The 20,942-nt window shown below is 41.2% G+C and overlaps 1 protein-coding gene across 1 annotated transcript in view; it reads left to right on the top strand.

Annotated features, from left to right (window-relative positions):
• Window positions 1-660: 660 nt before the first annotated feature.
• Window positions 661-20,942, top strand: part of prkci (protein kinase C, iota) — a 38,665-nt gene continuing 18,383 nt past the window's right edge. The window contains exons 1-7 of the mRNA XM_083991151.1: window positions 661-1,004; window positions 10,870-10,991; window positions 13,927-14,016; window positions 17,812-17,862; window positions 18,843-18,928; window positions 20,029-20,166; window positions 20,286-20,340. Coding sequence (XP_083847277.1) covers window positions 922-1,004; window positions 10,870-10,991; window positions 13,927-14,016; window positions 17,812-17,862; window positions 18,843-18,928; window positions 20,029-20,166; window positions 20,286-20,340 — 625 coding nt within the window. The 5' untranslated portion in view covers window positions 661-921. The remainder of the gene's footprint in view (window positions 1,005-10,869; window positions 10,992-13,926; window positions 14,017-17,811; window positions 17,863-18,842; window positions 18,929-20,028; window positions 20,167-20,285; window positions 20,341-20,942) is intronic.

Here is a 20,942-nt window from a genome sequence, read left to right on the forward strand (position 1 = left end):
AAAAAAAGTTAATTAAGGCTCATTAATAGCTAAAGGGAAAGTTCTTGCTTAGTCTCTGAATCTTTAAGGAATATGTAAAAAATCACGACAAATGACAAAAAAAAGTACATTAAACGTTTAAAATCATTGTTCTATGTTATTTTGAAATGGGTTATGATAGTTGAGTGTTATAGTTATATAAGTTTTCTTTTCTTTTCTTCACAGAACTGAACCAATAGCCCGTTTCTAAAATGTAATTAATAAAAAGCTTTTTTGTTTTTATTGTTGCTGTTCAGTCTTGTAGGCTAGTTATTTCCGAACCAGGGAACTTCAATGCTGCGCGACCATAGACTGTGCGCGACACAGCTTGAAGGGTTTTATAGTGTCCGAGCTCAGACGTCTGAACTTGAATGCAGCACTCACGCACGCTCGAGAAAAGCTCGAGTTGGTACAGTCGGGAAACGGTTGTCAAGAAAGAACATGTTTAACTTTATTGAGATATAAAACGCGTTTCATTGTTTTATTACACTCTTGTACCTGTAAAAGCACGTGTGATAGCGTGTGATAGGGCTTTAAGGTGATACTCATTTAACGCGACTACAACATGTCTGGAAGATGCCAAGTTATGCGCCCCCCCTCCAAACATTCCTGCAGTGGACTCGTCCGTCGTTAGGCCTTTGCAGCAGTAGGGAGTTGTTTGGCGGACCCCGCAAGTTTTCCTATACTTTCCATGTTATTTTTGTTTATCTTGAGGGAAAAGGGGGGTCAAATTCCTCGTGTTTCTTTTTAAGCCTCGTCTGCCTCGGTTGTTTTTACTCGGTGTGTCGACGGACCGTAAAAGAAACAAAGTGCTCCGGGTGTGGTTACACTACTACAACAACTAACACAGCTTAAAGAGGAGAGGGAAGGTATCGGTGAGTCGGACTGACCGCGACGGAGCTGATGATGCCGACGTTGCGGGACAGCACCATGTCCCACCCCGGGGAGAACTCACATCAAGTCCGGGTGAAGGCTTACTATAAAGGGTAAGAAACACTACTGTGTGTTGTTGTTGTTAACAAGCCCAGCCAGACGTTTTGGTTCAGACTGGTGGGAGAGGAGGGCTGGCTAACCAGTTGGCTAATGTGAGCTAACCCAGCTAGCTGTTTGCTAACGCTGGGGTTGTCCAGGAGGTTCAGGTAAAAAAAACTTGAACAGGTGAAACTGTCCAGACACAGACACGCTGCCAGTTCAGACCCAGATGCTCTTCTGTGTTACTGGAGAAACGTGTCAGATAGATAGCCGACTTGCCAAGTGGGTTAAAGTGAGTCAAAAGGAGTTGGTTACCCGTGCTAGCAGTTGTTAGCAAAGGGGGAGCTACTAGTTTCTGTACTAGTATCTGTCAGTGACCTGCTCAGCTTGATGATGATGATGATGATAATAATACATTTTATTTGCAGGTGCTTTTACAAATGCTCAAAGATATTATACACTTTAAAATCATCATAAAATAGAGCGAAGTCAGAATAAAATAAGAATAGGATAAGGTTGATGAACAGTCCTGGATGGTTATTATTGATTGATAAAACATCACTATACAGCTGATACTTTTTGGCAAGTCCACATGTGTGTGTGTGTGTGTGTGTGTGTGTGTGTGTGTGTGTGTGTGTGTGTGTTTAGGGATGGGCAGGAAATCAAGGCATCAATCAGATTTATGCCATTACTATCCTTATTACTTGAGCATAAACACATAAAAAGCATTATATACCACAATGTTTGAATGTTTGACTGGGAAAAAAACATAATAGAAATAAATTCAACAGACAAAAGTTCATAGCCAGGGGCTCTTCTGTGTTACTGAAGAAACATCAAATGGATCAAAGTCAGTCAAAATGAGTTGGTCACCCGTACTAGCAGCTGTTAGCGGAGGGCGACTAGTTTCAGTATCTGTCAGTGACGTGCTCAGCTTGATAAGGTTTATAAACTGTCCTTGTTGGGATTATTGATTGACAAAACACCACTATACAGCTGGCACTTTCTGGCAAGTCCACATGTGTGTAAAAGATTGATGTTATTGATTTTATGTCGTTTAGGGATGGGCAGGAAATCAAGGCAGTGAGTGCATCAATCAGAGCATTGGCATTGATACACATCACAACAACAGGGTCCAGAAAATCAATTTAAGTTGTGTTGCTTCACTGTAATTCACATCTGGTATTCTCAAGAATATCAGATAGACTTAAGACACCAAAACTATGTAACGCATGATCTTCCTACTGCAGATACAAGAGTTCATTTTTATATGAAAATGAATCTACCTGTTACTTTCTAGATTTATAATTTGTTGTTAGCACAGATCAGGGGGGCTGTATCCAGATATTGACCAATAGTCCAAAATGTAAAGAAACTGATTTCACAGTCAGTTTCCTGGAAATTACTACTTTTCAGAAGCTGTAACATTTGCTCAAATTATGTTGTTGTTTCAGCTCCACCCTTCAACTTAAACAGTCTTCTTCTTCGCAAACATATAAAATCCCTATGTAAACATTTAACATACAACTATAACTTAGTCATTGCAGAAAGTAACACTATTTTTAGCTGCAAACATTTAGTTACAGCCAAGAAACATGAGCAAACTTTCTGTCCTCATCGTGTCATCATGTTGTGGATATGGAAATGCCAGTGCTTTGAGTCAATGATGACCCACCACCCTGACAGTGGTAGTTAGGCTATTTTAGCTTTAAAGGGATGATGGAAATCATTTGTCAACTACTTGTTTCTGTCTGACACTCCTTGTTCCACTTTTTTCTTTTTTGGTTTGATGGAGCCAGTGATTGGAGCTCAGCCAAGACTTGAAAAACGTGTAGTGCAAGTCACCTTAGTCAGACCCATTGTATTGCTCACCGGCTCTTCGACACACCCCAGGAACTCTTGTTATGTGTGTTGATCATCAGATGTCATGTTGTTGAGCAAAGCATGTGAAGTATTCATGAGGTTGCTGCCGAGGAATTTCAGCTATGTTGGCAAAGAGGGAATAGACCGAGAACGGACTCAGCGTTTGATTTTTTGGGTGAATTAAAACAAAATTTCATCGGTGTTGTTATTGTTTCCAGACATATCCCAGAAGTGGGATTTTAGACGGGTTGGTAACGCTCCAAATCAATGAATGAGATCAGTACTGACAGGTCAGATAGTAACCTCACGTCCTAGTACAACAAGTACAAGCATCGAACTGGTGACGTAGAATGAACAACTCCACAAGTAGTGAATAAGTGAGGTAATATTTCAGCTGAGGGAGATAGGCTGCTAGTTATTATCTGCTTTGCCCCTTTAATTTATCATTTGTTATAAAAGTGCTGCTGAATTTGGTTCTTTTCAACCTTTTTCTCAGACAAAATAAAAAGAGATGTCACCTCGGCTGCGGCAAAGTTGTGACTGTAAATCTTTTCAATATCTTCCAGGTGATTTGATTTGATCAACTTTATTAATCCCAGAGGGCAATTCTGTTCAGCAGTCCACCAAGAACAATACAAACTCATCCACAACAATCTAATATATAACAATATAAACTCAACAATACAAACTCATCCACATTTGTACCTACATACATATCGCACAGGTGTCTGTGTTTACAATGTCAGTGGAAGCAAAAGATGTCCACCTTTGTCTCCCATTTGGCCTTCCAGCGTGTAAAAAAAAAAAAATTTCCACAAGCTTGGTCTAGATTTAAAAGTCTGATAGCAGACGGGATGAATGATCTGGAATAACGGTTGGTGATTGATCACAAAATCCCAACACAGAGAAATTTGAGACGAATAAACGTCAGTCGCAGACTCGCAGTCCTATAGTTAACATGTTATCTCTCCATTTCGATGTCTCAACGTGACAATCAGTGATATCGCAGATTACAACTACAACATTGATATTTTAACAGGTGCTTTAAACCTGAACAACATGTAGACACCACGGTCGGGTCCACCACGCGCTTTAAATGACTTCACTCTGTTAAAAACAATCCCAGCTCATCTATTTCCAGCAGAGTAAAAGTCCATTTTTTCTTCCAGTGCATCATCACGTCTGTTGTTAGTCAATGTCATCATCATCCGCAGACTGGTGTCAGTCTGTAGCAGTCGCAGCCTGTCACTGCGTCGTCTTCATGTTGCCTCTCATTCACACTGAGGCTCACCACAGAAAGCTGCACAGCCACTGGACATAGTAAATCCTTTATTTTACTCCTTATTCCTTATTTCTTTACGCATCCTGTACTCTTTGCTCTGTTACAAGATAAAGACTCTTATGTCTTAAATAGTACAAGGCTTCCCGAATACTGCTAAACAAATTCTTTGCACAACATAATATAGAAATGAAAATTGAGGAAGCAAAATATTATATTAAAACACGAAAAAAAGAAAATAAGTGACGTATTTGAAAAGGAGTGAGAAGAAGCATATAGCTTTATTATTGCATCTTAGTTTCCTAGAGACCCAGGTGATGTTTATAGATGAGATGTCGAGTTGTTCAAAACATGTTCACCGACAAATCAATTATTAGTTATTAAAAGCAACTGACTGACAGTTTAATAGTTTTACCCTCTGTATTTCAGGTGTTTTAATATAGCACAGTGAAGTGATTCTGACAGCTAGACAAAAGAGTTTTTTGAAATTTTCTTTTTCCTATGTTTCATGAATTATATTTTTTCAGAACAAACCATTTCTCTGTAAAACTAAAACAGGAATTTCACAAATAGTTACAGTGCGTATTATGTGATTGAATACGTTTTTTGGGGTGGAAAATATATTTCCTCTAACCCGCTCTTTCCAAGTTTACCGGTCCACGTAGCTTTTTAGCCTCATATTGACAATATTGTCAGTCAAATTCAGATCTTAATTTAAGCCTATTCCTCAGTGTGCACCTCAGATTATATCTTACTGCTGGTGTATAATCTGCAGCCGCTGGTCTTTCTGTACGACACAGAACGAAAACTGTTTGTTTTTTCAGAGTTGCCAACAACAGTGGCTGACATAAGGCTTCACATGTGCCAGATCAACTTCAGGATTCCTGTGTAAGGCATGTTGTTTGGCAGGAAAATGGGATTAAACTGGCTCGGTGAAGCAGTTCAATGTTGTTTTTTTTTGTTTCTTTTTTTTCAAAGGAGCTCTTCTTCTTTTTTCAAAGACTCCACCATCTGGATCAGGGCTTGAAGGCTCGGCTTTGTTCAGAATATATGGGAAGCATTCCTTGTCTTTCTGTTTACTTTTACTCTGAAAACCCCCTCAAGCAGTGAACCGCAAAGTCATACCCCCCCCCCACACACACACATCCACCACCAACGCACGTCTCCACTCACGCTCGTGGTTAAGAGTATCACTGGCTCTCAGCAGCTTCTCCATGTAATTTACTGTCTGTGCTGCTTTGTCTACACACATCCTACACAGTGTGCGTGTGTGTGTAACACAGCTGAAGTGTTTGTGTTCCCGTCTGTGTGTCTGTCTGTTATTACAAGTGACCTTGCACGCCGGCTCAGCAGGCGGGGTGCGTTTGGTTGGTGCTGTTGTGCTGCGCGGCTCAAGGCTCCCTCCCGCTCAGCACCACAGGTGGGCTGTGTTGCCGGGAGACGGCCGGCAGCAGCAGCAGCAGCAGCAGCAGCAGCATCCTCCTACAACCTGGACCGGTAGAGCTGCGTCTCATCCACCCTGACCTCACTGGGGTCTTTCTTTCTTCTTAATTCGAGGGAAGATGTGTTTAAAGGGTTAGTTCAACATTTTGGCAAAGTATCCTATCACCATAGTCCCTACAGTCATAGCAGTAGGTTCATTACCTTTTATAATCAGTGCATGTTGTTTTGAGATCAGCGGGGCAGAGACGTGAGCTGCTCAGTGAACACAACGGAGGTGAATGGTACAGATCCCATGCCCCTCATCAAACTCATCAAATACACAATCCAGCAACTCCAAAACACTCTGGTGGAGAAGTTGTGACCTGCACATTCACCACGCTATGACATAATAATGTAACATTACGTGACTGAGTTGTTTTAGAGGCAAATGCAGCCGGAACTACATTCCAGACACGGCTGCAGGGCGGAGTGATTTCAAAAGAGCAAGTAGTTCAGAGTATTTGCTTCATGTGTCGTAATGTTACATAATTATACATGATTATCTCATAATAACGTGATAAATGTGCAGGTCACAACTTGTCCACGAGAACGTTTTGGAATTGTTGGATTGTGTATTTGATGAGTTTGATGAGGGACGGGGGACCTGTACCGTTCACCTCCATTGTTGCTTAGCAGCTCACGTCTCTGCCCCGCCGATCTCAAAACAACTACAACAAGCCTCTTGGATGAGGGGTGAAACGTCTTCAAACAAGAGAAGAAGTCCAGTTGCTTTTTTACTACAACTCCACAAGAACTACAACAAACAACTATCCCTTTAATTTACCCGTATCCGTCTTTCGTGTATATTAATCACCATTAACCGCTCCGAACCGGAATATATATATATTCATTTCATATATTTATATATATTATAACTGCATAATTTACTACCTAACTGACTCTTAGTCATTTCAATATGTAAAACTGAGATTTAGCGATTAGAAGCCCAAAATAATCACGTAATCAAGTGATCATGTTAATGTTTCATTGATTTACAATTATTATTAATTGTAAATATTGTATCTTAGACACGCCACACTTTTTAGATAGATGATAATTAAAACACTCTTTCTCTTACCGTTGCATCTCTTTGTATCTATCGTATCCTCGTATCGTCTCTTTGATCTACCGTTTGAACGCAGCGCCGAATAAGTAACAAGATACATGAAAGAAGACTTGCACTTTAAGGACTGCACCGAATTTCGTTGTACTTGTGCAATGACAATAATGACATTGAATCCAATTCAAGACCAACTTCCGGTTGTGACTTCCGGCGACCTACGGCGGGCGGCGCCCTTGTCCCCGCAAACGGGTCCCTCTCCTAATTTAGGCTGCTGTTTTGGTGACTTTAACCTCGGCAGGTGCGTTTCTGTTTTCCCCATCAGTTTGAGTGTGTGTGTGTCTGTTAGTGTTTGATCGCTGCTCTCTGAGTGTGCGTGTGTGCGTGTGCATGTGGGTTGTGTGAAGGTGTTGCAGGGGGCATCCCCATGCGTGGCAGCGCTGACAGAGAGATGGATGGTTCGAGGTGCTGGCGGAGGCCCAGAGAGGCGCCCTGACCCCGGCTTCCTGCTTGAGCGCTCACCAGTGACGAATGGCTTCATGCTGCGCAGATGGGGCAGCAGTCCTACTCACGGCAGTTAAGACGCCAGGGGCAGCGCCAGGCCAGCGCTCCGCCTCTCCTCTCCTCTCCTCTCCTCTCCACTTCCTCCGCCTCCTCTTCCTCTTCTTTAATTAAGCCGTTGCTGTAGGACAGCGCCGAGCGGAGGAATGCCACTTCTTCCTCCCAGTTAGTCACCAGTGATGAGCTCACAGAACAATTCTTCTGCCTTAGTCACCCTGAGGAATCCCACAGTCTGCTTTTCCTTTTGTGTAACACAGACCATCACTTACTTTGAAGTTCTTCGTCTGCAGCTGAACTTTTTTGGCCAATGTTGCATTATTAATGGGTTAAAAAGGCACTAATATTGATTAATGCATTTCTAAATCAAAGGAAGCAGCACAGATGTTGTCAAAAAGCTGAGATGGGGAAATACCTTCACGTCAGACAATATTGGAGAATTATTTTCATATCTGCCGTCTTATATCACACCTAGATCTGTCATAATTATTACATAATTGGGTGATTGCAGTTGTTTGAGCTGACTGCAATCGTTAAAATAGTTTTCATTTATATATGTATAAAAACAGCTGGATGAAACTAACAGAAATGTCATATTTCCATCACTATTTCCATGTCGTTTTCCACTGTTTAGGGTTTGACTGTTTTTCCTTTAATGACATCATAATGTTGCGCCCTGTGCTTCTATGGTTTAATGGCACATGAGTGGAGTGCCACCAAAGTAATCGTTAGTTGCAGCCCTAGAAAACATTCACAAATTGGTTAACAATAAGTCACGATTTCCACAGAACTGAAAACAGTGGAATGAAACTTCTTGTTAGATGTTTACTTAATACTTAAAATTACTTAATACTTAAATGACAAAGAGCTTCAGCAAATCATCACATTTGAGAAACTGTAACTGTCGGATGTTCGGTATTTTACTTAAATAATACATTTTTAGTATAAAATAGTCTTCACATACTTCTGTTGCCTGCATAATTGTTTCAGCCTTGCTCTGCAGGAGTTAAAAAACTTTTTAAAAAAAATAAAAAAAACGTGGGTGAAAGTATTTCTGCTGCTGTCTGTGTATTTTTATCTCTTCTGCATTGTCTCCCCCGGCTTCCTGTAGCTGTTAGCCACGGCTACTGTGTCTGTATCTCGGATTTAGTTTGAGGCACCTGAGACGTGGCTTAACTTTAACTAACCGCGTGAAGACAAACAGCTGTTTAACGAACACACACACACAGCTCAGGTCCAGTTACACATGACACAGGTAAAGCCGCCTGGATACGTCCGTCCACTAAAAACACTCAACACTCGCCGTGTGGAGGAGCTGCAGTGTGTTTTAGTGAGTTTGTGCGCTCTCTCTCTATCTCTCCAAAGCGTTATCAGGGCTTTAGGAGGAAGTTGTGCTGCCACGCTGCTTTTTAGAGGAGAGATCGGACTGTGGGAGTGTTGTTGCCAGTCTGTTCCTCCTCCCCCAATCTCACCGGCAAATGATTAACACCAGCAGGATGGAGGAAGCGGGTGAGAAAAATAGAGGGAGGAAGGAGAAGCCCTGAGCTTTGCATCAGTTTATTCTTGCTCTGGGGGGGGGGGGGGGGGGGGGGGGAATAAGAAAAAAGAAAGCTGCATTCACTCTTGATGTGTGACTTTCAGACAGTTTAATACCGGGCAGTGAGGAGGCTGCACTCTTTAGGCGCTTGCAACATTAATGTGAAACTGAAATATCAGCAAATAAATCACAGTCTGGTGTGTATTTATGTGTTTTTGCTCCTGGCAAAGCGCGACCCTGCAGTGACCTCACACACTCTATATCGTACAGAAGTCGTCCTTGAGAGAGTGCATTGTTTACTTCATGTGTTGGGGATTTTATCATCCTGCTATCAAGCTCTCAACTTGATGAAAATCTTAGTTCACACGTTTGATGTTGGCAGTAAAAGGGGAGGAGGAAGAGGTGTTTACTTCTATCCTTGTGGGTCACTCCCTGTCCTGTCCTGTCTGGTGGTTTTTACACATCGTCCCCTCCTTCCTTCCTTATATCCGTTTTACACTGCTCCTCTCATTTTTTTTTTACCCCTCACTGCTCGGCTTGCCCCCCCCTCCGGGTCTTGACCCCCTGAGCTCAGACTCCTGTCGCCTGCAAACCTGTAAAAATCTCATGTGTACTACAATCTCCATCCCCATAAACACAGCTGAGGCCGCGAGCCGGCAACATCAATCCTGAAACGACGATGGAAAGATGATCCCGTCAGCAGGGAAGGATCGGGGGAAGACGAAGCTCGGTGTTTGTCTTATCCCGACGTCTCTCGCCGTAATGTTTCGAGCATTTTGTGTTTGTCTGTTTGTGTGAAGTGAAGAGGCAAGGTGCGATGGACTTGTTGATGAGGGGCAGCGAGCCAAGTGTTTTCCTGCTTTTCAGGGAAGTAATGGAGCGCAGTGGTGAACAGTGAGCCTGAACCACAGCGGTCACAATCATCTATGACTCATTCTGTTTTAGTTTCTTTCTCTCTCTCTCTCTCTCTCTCTCTCTCTCTCTCTCTCTCTCGCTGCTCTCCCTCAATCTTTTTCAGTCTTTCTCACTCTTGTTTGTTCTCTCTTTCTCACACCCACCATCATGCTGTACAGATGAATGCACACACAAATGTGACAGACTGCGAGACTGTGACTCACACACCACAGTGTTTGGGGGAAAAAAAAAAAAAATGAAGCTCTCGCACCTACTTTTTTTCCCTCCTCTCTCCATCTAAAGTGTGTCGTTCTCCAGAGTTTTCCTTCAAATGCATCCGTGAGAGGGAGGGAGGGAGATTTGACCTCTAAAAATAATGATTAGTGCTCTAATTATTGATCAGTTAATTAATCAGGTGGGCAGTTATCAAATAGAAATGACAATTATTTTCCGGTATCAGCAAGATTTGCTTCTGTCTAACATTTTTTGACGAATAGTTAGGATTTCATTTGGATTTGGGGAAACTGTGAAATACAATTTTCACTCTTCTCTGGTATTTAATTGAAGAAAATAATCAACAGATTGGAAGATAATGAAAATAATTTTCAGTTGCAGCCCGCAGGATCTTGGTTTAATTTTGACGTTTCAATGTTTTTAGAACAAATCTTGATTTATCAGATGTCAAATTTACTTGTAAAGTTCGTAACAAAAAGAGAACTACTAATAACAGTCTCTGTTTTTCAATTATTGTGTGTAATAAAAAATATTGTTGTATTCAAATGTGGGCAAAATCATAACTGTGTGTCTGATTGGTATTTTGTTGAATTGTTTGAATGAAGCAATCACTAAGTCAGCAGGAATTGAAAATTTTAATTTTGAACAAAAACCACTGCTACTGGACAAAAGTGCGGATACTTTCTGTTTTTGTTACTTTTCTATGCTGATGAATTGAATATATTTGAGTTATTAGCTGGTGTAATGACTGAATCTGAAGATGGCAGCAACCTTTTCACCATTTTGATTCATTGAATTTTAATTAATGTAAAGAACAACTGCAACACGTCATCCATGAAGTAGCACTGAGAGAAATTTTAAAGCTGTTGATGTTTGTTTTTTTTTAAATAAATGCGACAAAGATCAATCTTAAAGTTTAAAACATTTAAAATCTGTTCCTTTCATATTAACACTTTTGTGTTTTCTCTGCAGGGACATCATGATTACTCACTTTGAGCCGTCCATCTCGTATGAGGGTCTGTACGGCGAAGTGAAGGACATGTGCTCCATGGACAACGACCAGCTCTTCACCATGAAGTGGATCGATGAGGAAGGTATGACTCCATCACCCCCCCACCCCCACTGCCCCCCCCCTCCACCTGTGCTCACCTTACAGGACACGTGCCATAAAACCACAGTCAAGTTTAATTGAACACACACGTCATCATCTAAGAGGAACTTTATTATTTCATAAACCAAAGACTAGAACCAGTGTAAAAAAACACTTTGGATCTGTGAAAGGAGTTAACATCTGGAACAACTGTCCTGAAAATATGAAATTATGCAACACACTAGCCAGTTTTAAAAGATTTATTGTTATTATTATGTAATTTCTAGTTATAATATGGAAAATTAAGTATACTGATCTTGCACTGTTAAGTTAATATTGTGCGCTGTGCAGCATTTTTTATTTCATTGTGATGAAAAATGCAAGTTTATAGATACAATTAATTTCTCATTTTTGTGCTTCATCATTTTTGATAAGCTTAGCTTCTACCTACACCCTTTCGGACACATAGCCTATATGTACCGAAATATAGACATGCATTCATTCATTCATCAAATTAAACAACCAATTAATCCACTGGCTGACTTTTGCCATAGTCGGTGGGATGTGTTAACGTGAACACATGCTCACATAAACACACACACACGCCACCATTTCACTTGACCGTAGGGCTCAGTCTCTTCCTGTCTATCAAGAGAGTTCACCCCCCCCCCCCTTCACAGTCCCTCGTCGTCAGCCCGTTAGTCAGGCAGCAGTAATAGTGTCATAGGAAAGATGGAGCCATCAGATTGCTCCGCTCAGGATAAGGTCAGCCTGCCTAAACTCATTAGACTCAGATCAGCTCCCACTCATCGCCACCCACATACAGTCACCGTAGTCATTAGCCTGTCTGAGACAGAAAAGCTGCTTGATGGGTGTAATGAAGTACCCTGCCCGTGGTGGCTGTTTCTCCTCGCTGCGCCGTCCGTTCATGGAAACCGCAAACTCACAGCGGCGTCGTGTGAACTGAAGTCGTTGTTACAATAATTAGAAAATGCACCTGGAATGAGTTAAGTCTTTTTTTTAATCATAACACTGTTTTAAAAAGTCAGAGTTAAATGCGACCTGTTGACCCCAGAAACTGAATTTTAACTCAATCATATGAACATGTTGAGGTCATTTTAATGTAAACACACACGCAGTATTAGATATTGTGTACATACATACAGTAGTCTGCCAACTGTGAAAGATAATTTCATCCAAAGTGCATCTCTTTGTCAGACATGATGATGCTTTTAGTCGCAGGCATAGATAGATACAACGTACCACCTGTAGGGTGTGTGCTGGAATAGAAAATGAGCTTAGAAGAATTAGCCGGCTCTCTGCAAAAACATCCTCAGAAAAAAAAATCTTGTCAGACAACTGTGAAGCGACGACAGCAGTGCACGATGCCAAGTAGGTGGAACGAAATGCCTGAACCTGACGTGAGGACACTTTGGTCTGGTCTTTGTTTGGTTTGACATTCTTGACACAAGATTAAATATCTTTGTGTTTTGTTTCCAATTACTAATTAATTACTTGGTCGATAAATTAAATACTCAGCAGCTTGATTGATAACGAAAATGACCCTGAATTGCACCTAAAAAAACAGATATTTCTGTTAAAACCTGCAAATTGATGACACATTTGATGCCACAGTCCGCCCACAGGTTCTCTATTAACCTCCAGAAGTTTGTTTCATGTTATATATAGAAATATATATTTTTTATCTATCCACGGTGTGTGTCAGAGTTTCTGTTTTCGAGCTCTGTATGAAGTCAGAGGTTTGTCATTGTGATTAATTGGGTAAAACCCTAAGAATAGAACGACTGGCCTCCACGTCGACTCACACGGCCTCTCCATGTGTGTTACACCGCTCCTGTCCCAACTCTTCCTGTTAATGATCAGGAAATAATTAGACCTGCGTCTGAGTGGTATTGTAATTATTGACTTAGATCACTGTACAAATACAGCTGGGCAATTAAAAGGAAATGATTTGAAACGGCAGCATTGACTTGACTTGCCGTCTCCAGCTCACGCCCACGCGCTTTTCTTCAATGTTTACTTAAAGTTCATGCATTGCAATTCATATCACACCTGCAGTGGTTAAGACAGAGGTGTGTTTTTAAATGTCATGCTCCTCTACTGTATAACTCACCGTTTTACACTGACTCGCAGCCTTTCGCTCTGGAAACTGGAAATTACAGCTTTTGTGCCACTCCATTGTCTCTGCTTTGTTATTTGCTCGTCTTTGTCGATCTGTGCATTTAAAAGTAACCTGATCTCTTAAATGTCATGTAAATGAGAGGCCTGGTTTCACTTACAAGGTTTCTCACAGGCTTTTTACATATGAAATTTCGAAGAAAAACGAAGAGAGCTGACAAAAACAAGCAACTAAAAACCTGAGTTGGGAGCCAAACTAAAACTGCCAGTACTTATTAGTTAGTTTTATTTATAGGTGGTTTGCTTTTTAATGTTTTTGTCCATAATGTATCAGAAAGAAGGAATAATTCCAGTTATTTCTCTTCAAACTGCAAAGATATTTAATTTGCTCTCGTCTGTGACAAAAAAAAGCATTTCTTCTCACTTTTGAGTTGCTGGAACGAGCGAATGATTGGCATTTTTGGTTTAAAAACTGAACATAAAATCATTAGGCTGTTATCAGAAAAGTGTTTGAGTCTTTTCACTGCACTGTCAGTCACAGTCCTCAGATATAAAAACAAAAAGGAAGTTGCTGTCTTCTGGCTGCAGAGCCACGTCTCAGTAGTTGAATATCTGACAGGTTTGCCTCCACTAAAACAACATCGTATTCAGGGGAATTGAAGATTTTATAGGAACAATTTTATTTGAAAAACATTCTCTAATCTCTGCCCTTCACCTGGTTTCTCCCTGTAACCTGGTTTCTTGCATGTCCGTATCTAAATATGGTGAATGACATCCGATATGTGCTCTCTGTCTCTAAGGTGACCCCTGCACAGTGTCGTCTCAGCTGGAGCTGGAGGAAGCGCTGCGTCTCTACGAACTCAACAAAGACTCAGAGCTCATTATCCACGGTGAGCTTCGCCGCTTTTCACACAGACCTTTTCCTTTCTTTCTTTTTTTAGAAACAACATATACAGTTTCAGAGTTTGACTCACAGGATGTTCTTATTTACCGTCGTGGTTAAGATGTTGGTTTAGTCTAGGTGCTCGGACATGAAGAGGTCTAAATGTGAAGCCTCTTATCTGTGGCTCTCTGCTCTCCCGCTGCTGCGCTCACCTTGTCTGTCTGTCTGTCTGTCTGTCTGTTGAGCCTCTCATCACAGTCAAGTTTGCTGCTGCATTACTCTATAATAGTTTATTTGTGCTCATTGATCCGTGGTCTACAGGTAAAGCTGAGGCCCAGCATCACAGCTGATGAGCGGTGCCAACACAGATCATCCCAAACCTTTGTGCCAGACACGCAACCTGACTTGTTAGTAGTTAGCTGTCTGCCAGTGGGAGTAATTAATGCCTAGTAGTATTTAGGGGTGTCACGATTCTCCAAATCCTCGATTCGATTTGATTTTCGATTTTAGGGTCACGATTCGATTCGATTCTTGATTTTCTTTCTTTTTCTTACAGCACAGAGGTCTATGCCATTTTCAGACTAGTCTAGTCTACGATCATTGGTTTTATTCATCACATTTTATACAGTAAATCTTATTTCAAAAGATGGGCTACATATAAGTGATGCAATTTCCATAATGTATCACATTAGGCACTAATGGTCAAATTTAAATAATTTATTTACAATATAAAGGTAACAATCCCCCAATTTTACCAAGAATGCCCCCAAAATCATGATCCAGGGGCCAAAATTGCGCCCAAGGTTTCGAAACAAATATATTTATATCGGTAAATGAATGAAAATAAAATGATGATAATGTACAGTCGCGTCATTATTCTCCTGATGTCGGCTTAATGTAATGTAAACAGATTGCGCTGATACACGTGAGTAATGTGAAAGACAGCAGGGCAGCGCTGCAGCTGCTGTTGCTGTGCTGCCATGGACCTGATCAGACTGGCGGTGGCCCACAGTCAATCAGTCACAGATCCCCAGAAAGCCCCCGCAAATAATACATCGACAAAAAGTTAAGTGGCAAGTTGCACCTTTTCGTCGGCTTATTATTTGTTTTTTTTTAAATCTTATAACGTCACTGCAACATGCGGCTCTCAGTGCTTGTCGGTGCTGTGTAGTTAGAGCTGTGTCTCCCTCCTGTTTCCCAGGTAGGAGGGGGACAGTAGCCCACCAGGGCTGGGTGATAAAACGCTATAAATTGTGAAATAACTTTTCCTCGACAGAAATATGAGACGTGGTCGAGTCGATAGGTTTCATTCATCCATGTTTTGGCAGACAACACAAATAGCCAATGATATTGAGAGTTCCGCTGCGCCGAACCAATCACGTGGCTGGAATAGAGCCAGTCAACATGTGCATTTGTTTGGGTTGCTGCACATCAGCTGACACCGCCGGTAAAATAAAAAAAGAGAGAATGAGCGTTGTCTTCAAAGAAAAAGTAAAGGAGAACTCAGAGGAGTGACTGAAAAGACGTGTGGTGCGCATTGGGGACAACAGCCAGTGGTACCGGTAGCTTTTTATTTTTTATTTTTTTCTCTTTGACTTCGATGCTCGAGACCATGACGTAATTTAAAAATAAAAAATCGAAATCGTGACACCCCTAGTAGTATTACAGGTTCAGAAAGTTGTAAATCAGAGCAGAGCTACGCTACGGAGGCTAATGGGATTTCTTGGTTTCCCTCATCAAACTCATCAAATACACAATCCAACAACTCCAAATGCTCTGGTGGACAAGTTGTGACCTGCACATTCACCACGCTATGAGATAATAACAGAACGTTACGAGACAGAGTTGTTTTAGAGGTAAAGGCAGAGACTGCTTGCCGAAAAACTACCCCTGACACGAACTCGCATCAGCTGTTCTGCATGAATTTGCCTCTAAAACAACTCTGTCTGGTAACGTTCTGTTATTATCTCATAGCGTGGTGAATCCGGCGTGTTTACGATTGTTTTCGTCCATGAACTCGCATTGTCCCATTTTAAAAATAAATTGAATTGAATTGAATTGAATGTGCAGGTCACAACTTGTCCACCAGAGCGTTATGGAGTTGTTGGATTGTTCATTTGATGAGTTTGATGAGGGAAACCAAGAAATCCCATTAGCCTCCGTCCTTAGCGTAGCTCTGAGCAGCTCAAGGCTCTGCTCCGCCGGTCTAAAAATAAACAATTAAAGGTAACGAACCTACTCCTAAAACTATAGGGATTATGGCAATGGGCCAATTTACCAAAATGTTGGACTATCCCTTTAACAAAGTGTCTGTGAAAATAATCCATATGAGTTACAGAATTGCTTTTCATCTGTGTTTAGATTTTGTTCTGTTTTTTTATATAGTGTACTGTTGATAAAAGCATCATTCATGTATGTTAATCAGTTATTTGTTAGTTTTTTGGCTTACGTATCTTATTGATGAACACACACCTATCTTAGTTCTGCTGTGTTTACAAACATTTTGTTCTTCACCAGTAGCTGAAAAGAACCAGGAAATGTGAACAATTTACACTAGTTAATAGTTTACATAGGCAAGCATGTGATTCCTCAAAAGAGTGGTTGCTGCAGTGTAATCCTATAAATAAGATTTTTTTTTTAAGTATTAAATCAACCTGACTAATGCCACTTGGATGAAGCACAGAGCACCTGGTTTACAGTGTTGCAGTGCAGTAAAAGAAAATGTGATTAAGACAAACAACAATAATGCAAAAAGATTCAGATTCAGATTTGGTTTTACTTGGAGGATGTTTATCTGTCTGGAAAGTGTTCGAATGGGATGTTTTTTCTCATTTCCCTCTGGCACTGTGTCAGGCCACAAAAATGCAAATTGCACATTTAGATTTGCTTCTTCACCGTCATCACTCCAAAAATCTCCGAGTTGTAATGGTTTTGCTCATTTTTCTGCCGAGTCCCTCTCCTCCTTCTCTCTTCTCTGTCTCGGCAGCAGCACGGGCGTGTAGATACTGTAACTCGACAAAGATGCATCAAAACATACGGTTAGCGTCGCACTGACCTGTGAAAACATCGACGTCTGCCTTCTTCGTGCCCTTGAGCTGCTTCGCTTCCTCGTCTGAGCTTAGCCTTTTTGACAAACAGTCGCACAACTTCTCGAACGCAGAGGTCACGGACGTCAGACACGTTTGATTGACAGGCCGTGTGTGTGTATATATGAGCATGTAACCTGGGGCCAGTGGGGACATGGGGGGGCCGACCGTGTGGTTAATGTAAAGTTTTAATCAAATCAGAGGTGAGGGGTCAAGAGTACAGTGGCTGCCGGATGCCAGCGTGACGGCAGAGGATGAATGGTGGAGGGAGGGATGTGACGGTGCCGCGGGGGGTCGTCTTGTCTCCTCGTTAACGAGCTCGTCGGCTGGAGCCCACGCCTCGCCTCGCCTCTGACTCACGCTCTCTGCCCCCCAGTCTAGCGCGACGTGTCTCTGTCTTTTTACACACAACAAATAATCTTCTCTTCGCCGGCTCCTTTGTGATTTGTTTTCTTCGTATGTTGCTGCTGCTGCTGCTGCTGCTGCACACAAACACGTTTGCACCGTCATAAAAAAAAAAACAACACAAGCAAATACTTTTATCAAGACATCCTCGAGGCGACAGGTTTGCTACAGGTTTCTCCTAACTGCTGTCGTGATGAGAGGAGGTGAAATGTGCTCGGCATCAGATAAACACTGACATGAATCCTGTCTCAAATGAAGCACAGATAACATAAGACTTTATAAATGTGTCTTCTTTTCTTTCTTCTTCCCAGTGTTCCCATGCATACCGGAGAAACCTGGCATGCCTTGTCCAGGAGAAGACAGTGAGTGTCTCCTTTTACTTGTTTAATTTAATTTTACCATATTAATATACAGTGGCTGTATAAAGAAACCTGCCTGTTCAGTTTACATTTTAAATTGGAGGCATCTCGCTGAATGTCTTTTTTTTTTTAATGGCAATGTGCCGAACATACTGTATAAACTCCAACAAGTGTCAGTCTATTTTTGAGTTTGTGGAGAGACGGTGATTGTATAGCAGCTTTAATTAACCTGAAGAAAAAAAAAACTGCAAGTGAAATTGAAGTGTTAATTGAATGTGTTGACATTATTTTAGTTGCAGAAAATGTTTGAGAATCTCTAAGGAGAAAAAAAAAAAAAAGCACACAAATTTGATTGATGGTGAAGTGACAAAGAGATGAAGAAAAACCTATTTTAAACATTTGGCTGCAGAAAACTGTGCTTGAAGGACACTTGAGTTTCATTTTAGTACAGTGTGACTGGTTAATTAATTCATTAATTAATTAACGGTATCTTTCCTGCTGCTTTAGTCCAGTTTTAGGAACATGAAAATATGTATTAGATGTAAAACAAATCAAAACAACCAGAGACAATGAGAAGCCTCAAAAGGAACAGGAGGAGTAAATGCATAATTATCCAAAAAATAACTACAAACTTCATGTACATGGTAACTTTCTTTTCCTAATGAACTCTTTTAGTCTTTGACACTTTGCAGGACACGCACTTTAATTAGGTTTCACACCTTGAACTAAATCGCTAATGAGAGAAAAAATGCAAATGTCAGTCCTCCTAAATTAAGTCTAAATTGACCTCCTTGTTTGAACAAATAGATCCAAACTTAAAATCTGCACACACAAAAACACACAAATACATACACACACACAAATACATACACACACACACACACACACACACACACACACACACACACACACACACACACACACACACACACACACACACACACACACACACAGGTAAAGCTTTGTTTCCGTTCCCTCCACAGAGTCCATATATCGGCGTGGAGCGCGGCGCTGGAGGAAGCTTTATTACGCCAGTGGTCACGCCTTTCAGGCCAAACGCTTCAACAGGGTGAGACATCACACTGAGTTTTGTTCTTCCTATTTGTTGTGTTAGTCACAGTTAATGTTTTTATGATAGAATTATTGTAATGTGGAACGTATCTGCTGTGAAAGTCTAAACATTTCGGACCAAGGGTGACTTCCAATTCCTATATAACCCTCAATCTCAGAAATGCGCACTCCTGCGAAGTGTTAGTGTCGTCCCGATTCTGTATCGCCCTCAATACTGAGATTCTCCGACACCACCCTTGGGAGCAAGGGCTACCCAGATGCAGTATTTTATTTGTTAATAGAGATATAAATATTACGAAAACCATTGCATTATCTTAGTTTAGGCCCATTTTATGGATTATTTACCTCATTGTCGCATAACATTTATTTTTTATTTTTGTCAATAGCCGGCCGGTGCGGACAAGCCATGTTACTATCGTTAAGTTACAAGATGGTCATTTATTTTCTCGGTGGTAATGTACAGTAGTTAAGTTGTTTTATCAAGATACAGCCTACGTAAAGAGTTATCTAACGATAGTTACAGCTGGTGTTTACCTTTCAATAAGCCGTGGTATGCGCTGACTTTCAGCTGAATATGTCCGTGGTTGTGGTATGTTTACAGATTATTTGTTTGAATATCAATTTCTAACTAACTCAACTAACTTATAGGCTACAAAAAAAACAACTAATAGCCAAAGTAATAACTGACAGATAGTCCACAACAATTTTTAAAAAACATGGACCTGACGGACCAGATGATGATAGATGATAGGCAGGGTTAACAGTGCAAATATAAAAAATAATAAACTAATGTCCTGTTTCTAAGTCACAAAATAGCCCTTGAAATAGCCCTACTAAGTTTAAGGGTTGAGATTGAGGGTTAAGATAGGAATTGAAATTCACCCCAAGTGTGTGTGTTTAAGGGACGATGAAACATCCACTGCCCCTCAGTTATAGAATAAGACGGATAGTTTTGATACTGATCAATAACTCTGGTAGGATTTTATCACAGACCAGCAGGAGTGCTTATGTCAGAGGCCATTTGTCTCTCTGCATCTTATTGAATCTAATCTGTATATATTTGTGATGATTTTCCTCCATCCGCCCTCCACCCTGCAGCGAGCGCATTGTGCCATCTGTACGGACCGGATCTGGGGTCTGGGAAGACAAGGCTACAAATGCATCAACTGCAAACTGCTGGTGCACAAGAAGTGCCATAAACTGGTCACAGTGGAGTGTGGCCGACCGATGATCCAGGTGAGGGGCTGCCACGAATGTCACACTCATTAGCTTGACGCCATGAAGTGGCTCATTATCATCCATGACTCATCATGACGTTGTACTAATTACACTTAATGGTGAATGTTGCTGTCTAGGAACCAATCATGCCAGGACCACCGTCGAGTCAATTAGACCAATCTGAACAGCCAGGTAACACGCACACGCACACACACAGTCACACAGTCACACAAGGTTTTTTTTCAATGTTTTTGAATTAATTGCATGCGGCTTTTTAACTTCTGTTCCTCGAAGCCAAAGCTGGAGATATTCTATATTTTAATTTTTGTAAACAAATCCCACAAAAAGACCAAAGCTACGGCCCATCTTGCAGCACTGCTCAACTTTCCCAGCTCATCTGTGGCTCTAAATATCCAACCCACCTTGTTCCTTTGGGGATATTTGGAAACAGATGGCTGACGTATAAAGGTCTAAAACAGTGTGCCACACTAGTTTCACTGAAACACGGATACCACATGCTAATTAAATCACTTCATCGTTTATCTCAGCTCTTATCAGGGGATTTATTGAATTCAAATGAAAAAATACATTTTCCTGCTATAATAATAATAATAAAAATAAACTTAGCCCAAGATCCTGCTGGCTTTATTCCGCCCAGACTACATGATGCTGGTCAGCTGCATTTATGGTTTCACCTACAGCACCAGACTTAAGTCCAGTCAGGTGGTTGAGAGGCTGACTGGAGTGAGAGAGCTTAGGATCATTTGTTGCTATTGTTAGTGAGGCGTCTGAAG

The sequence above is a fragment of the Trachurus trachurus genome (assembly GCF_905171665.1).
Source record: "Trachurus trachurus genome assembly, chromosome: 17".
Classification (NCBI taxonomy): Eukaryota; Metazoa; Chordata; class Actinopteri; order Carangiformes; family Carangidae; genus Trachurus; species Trachurus trachurus.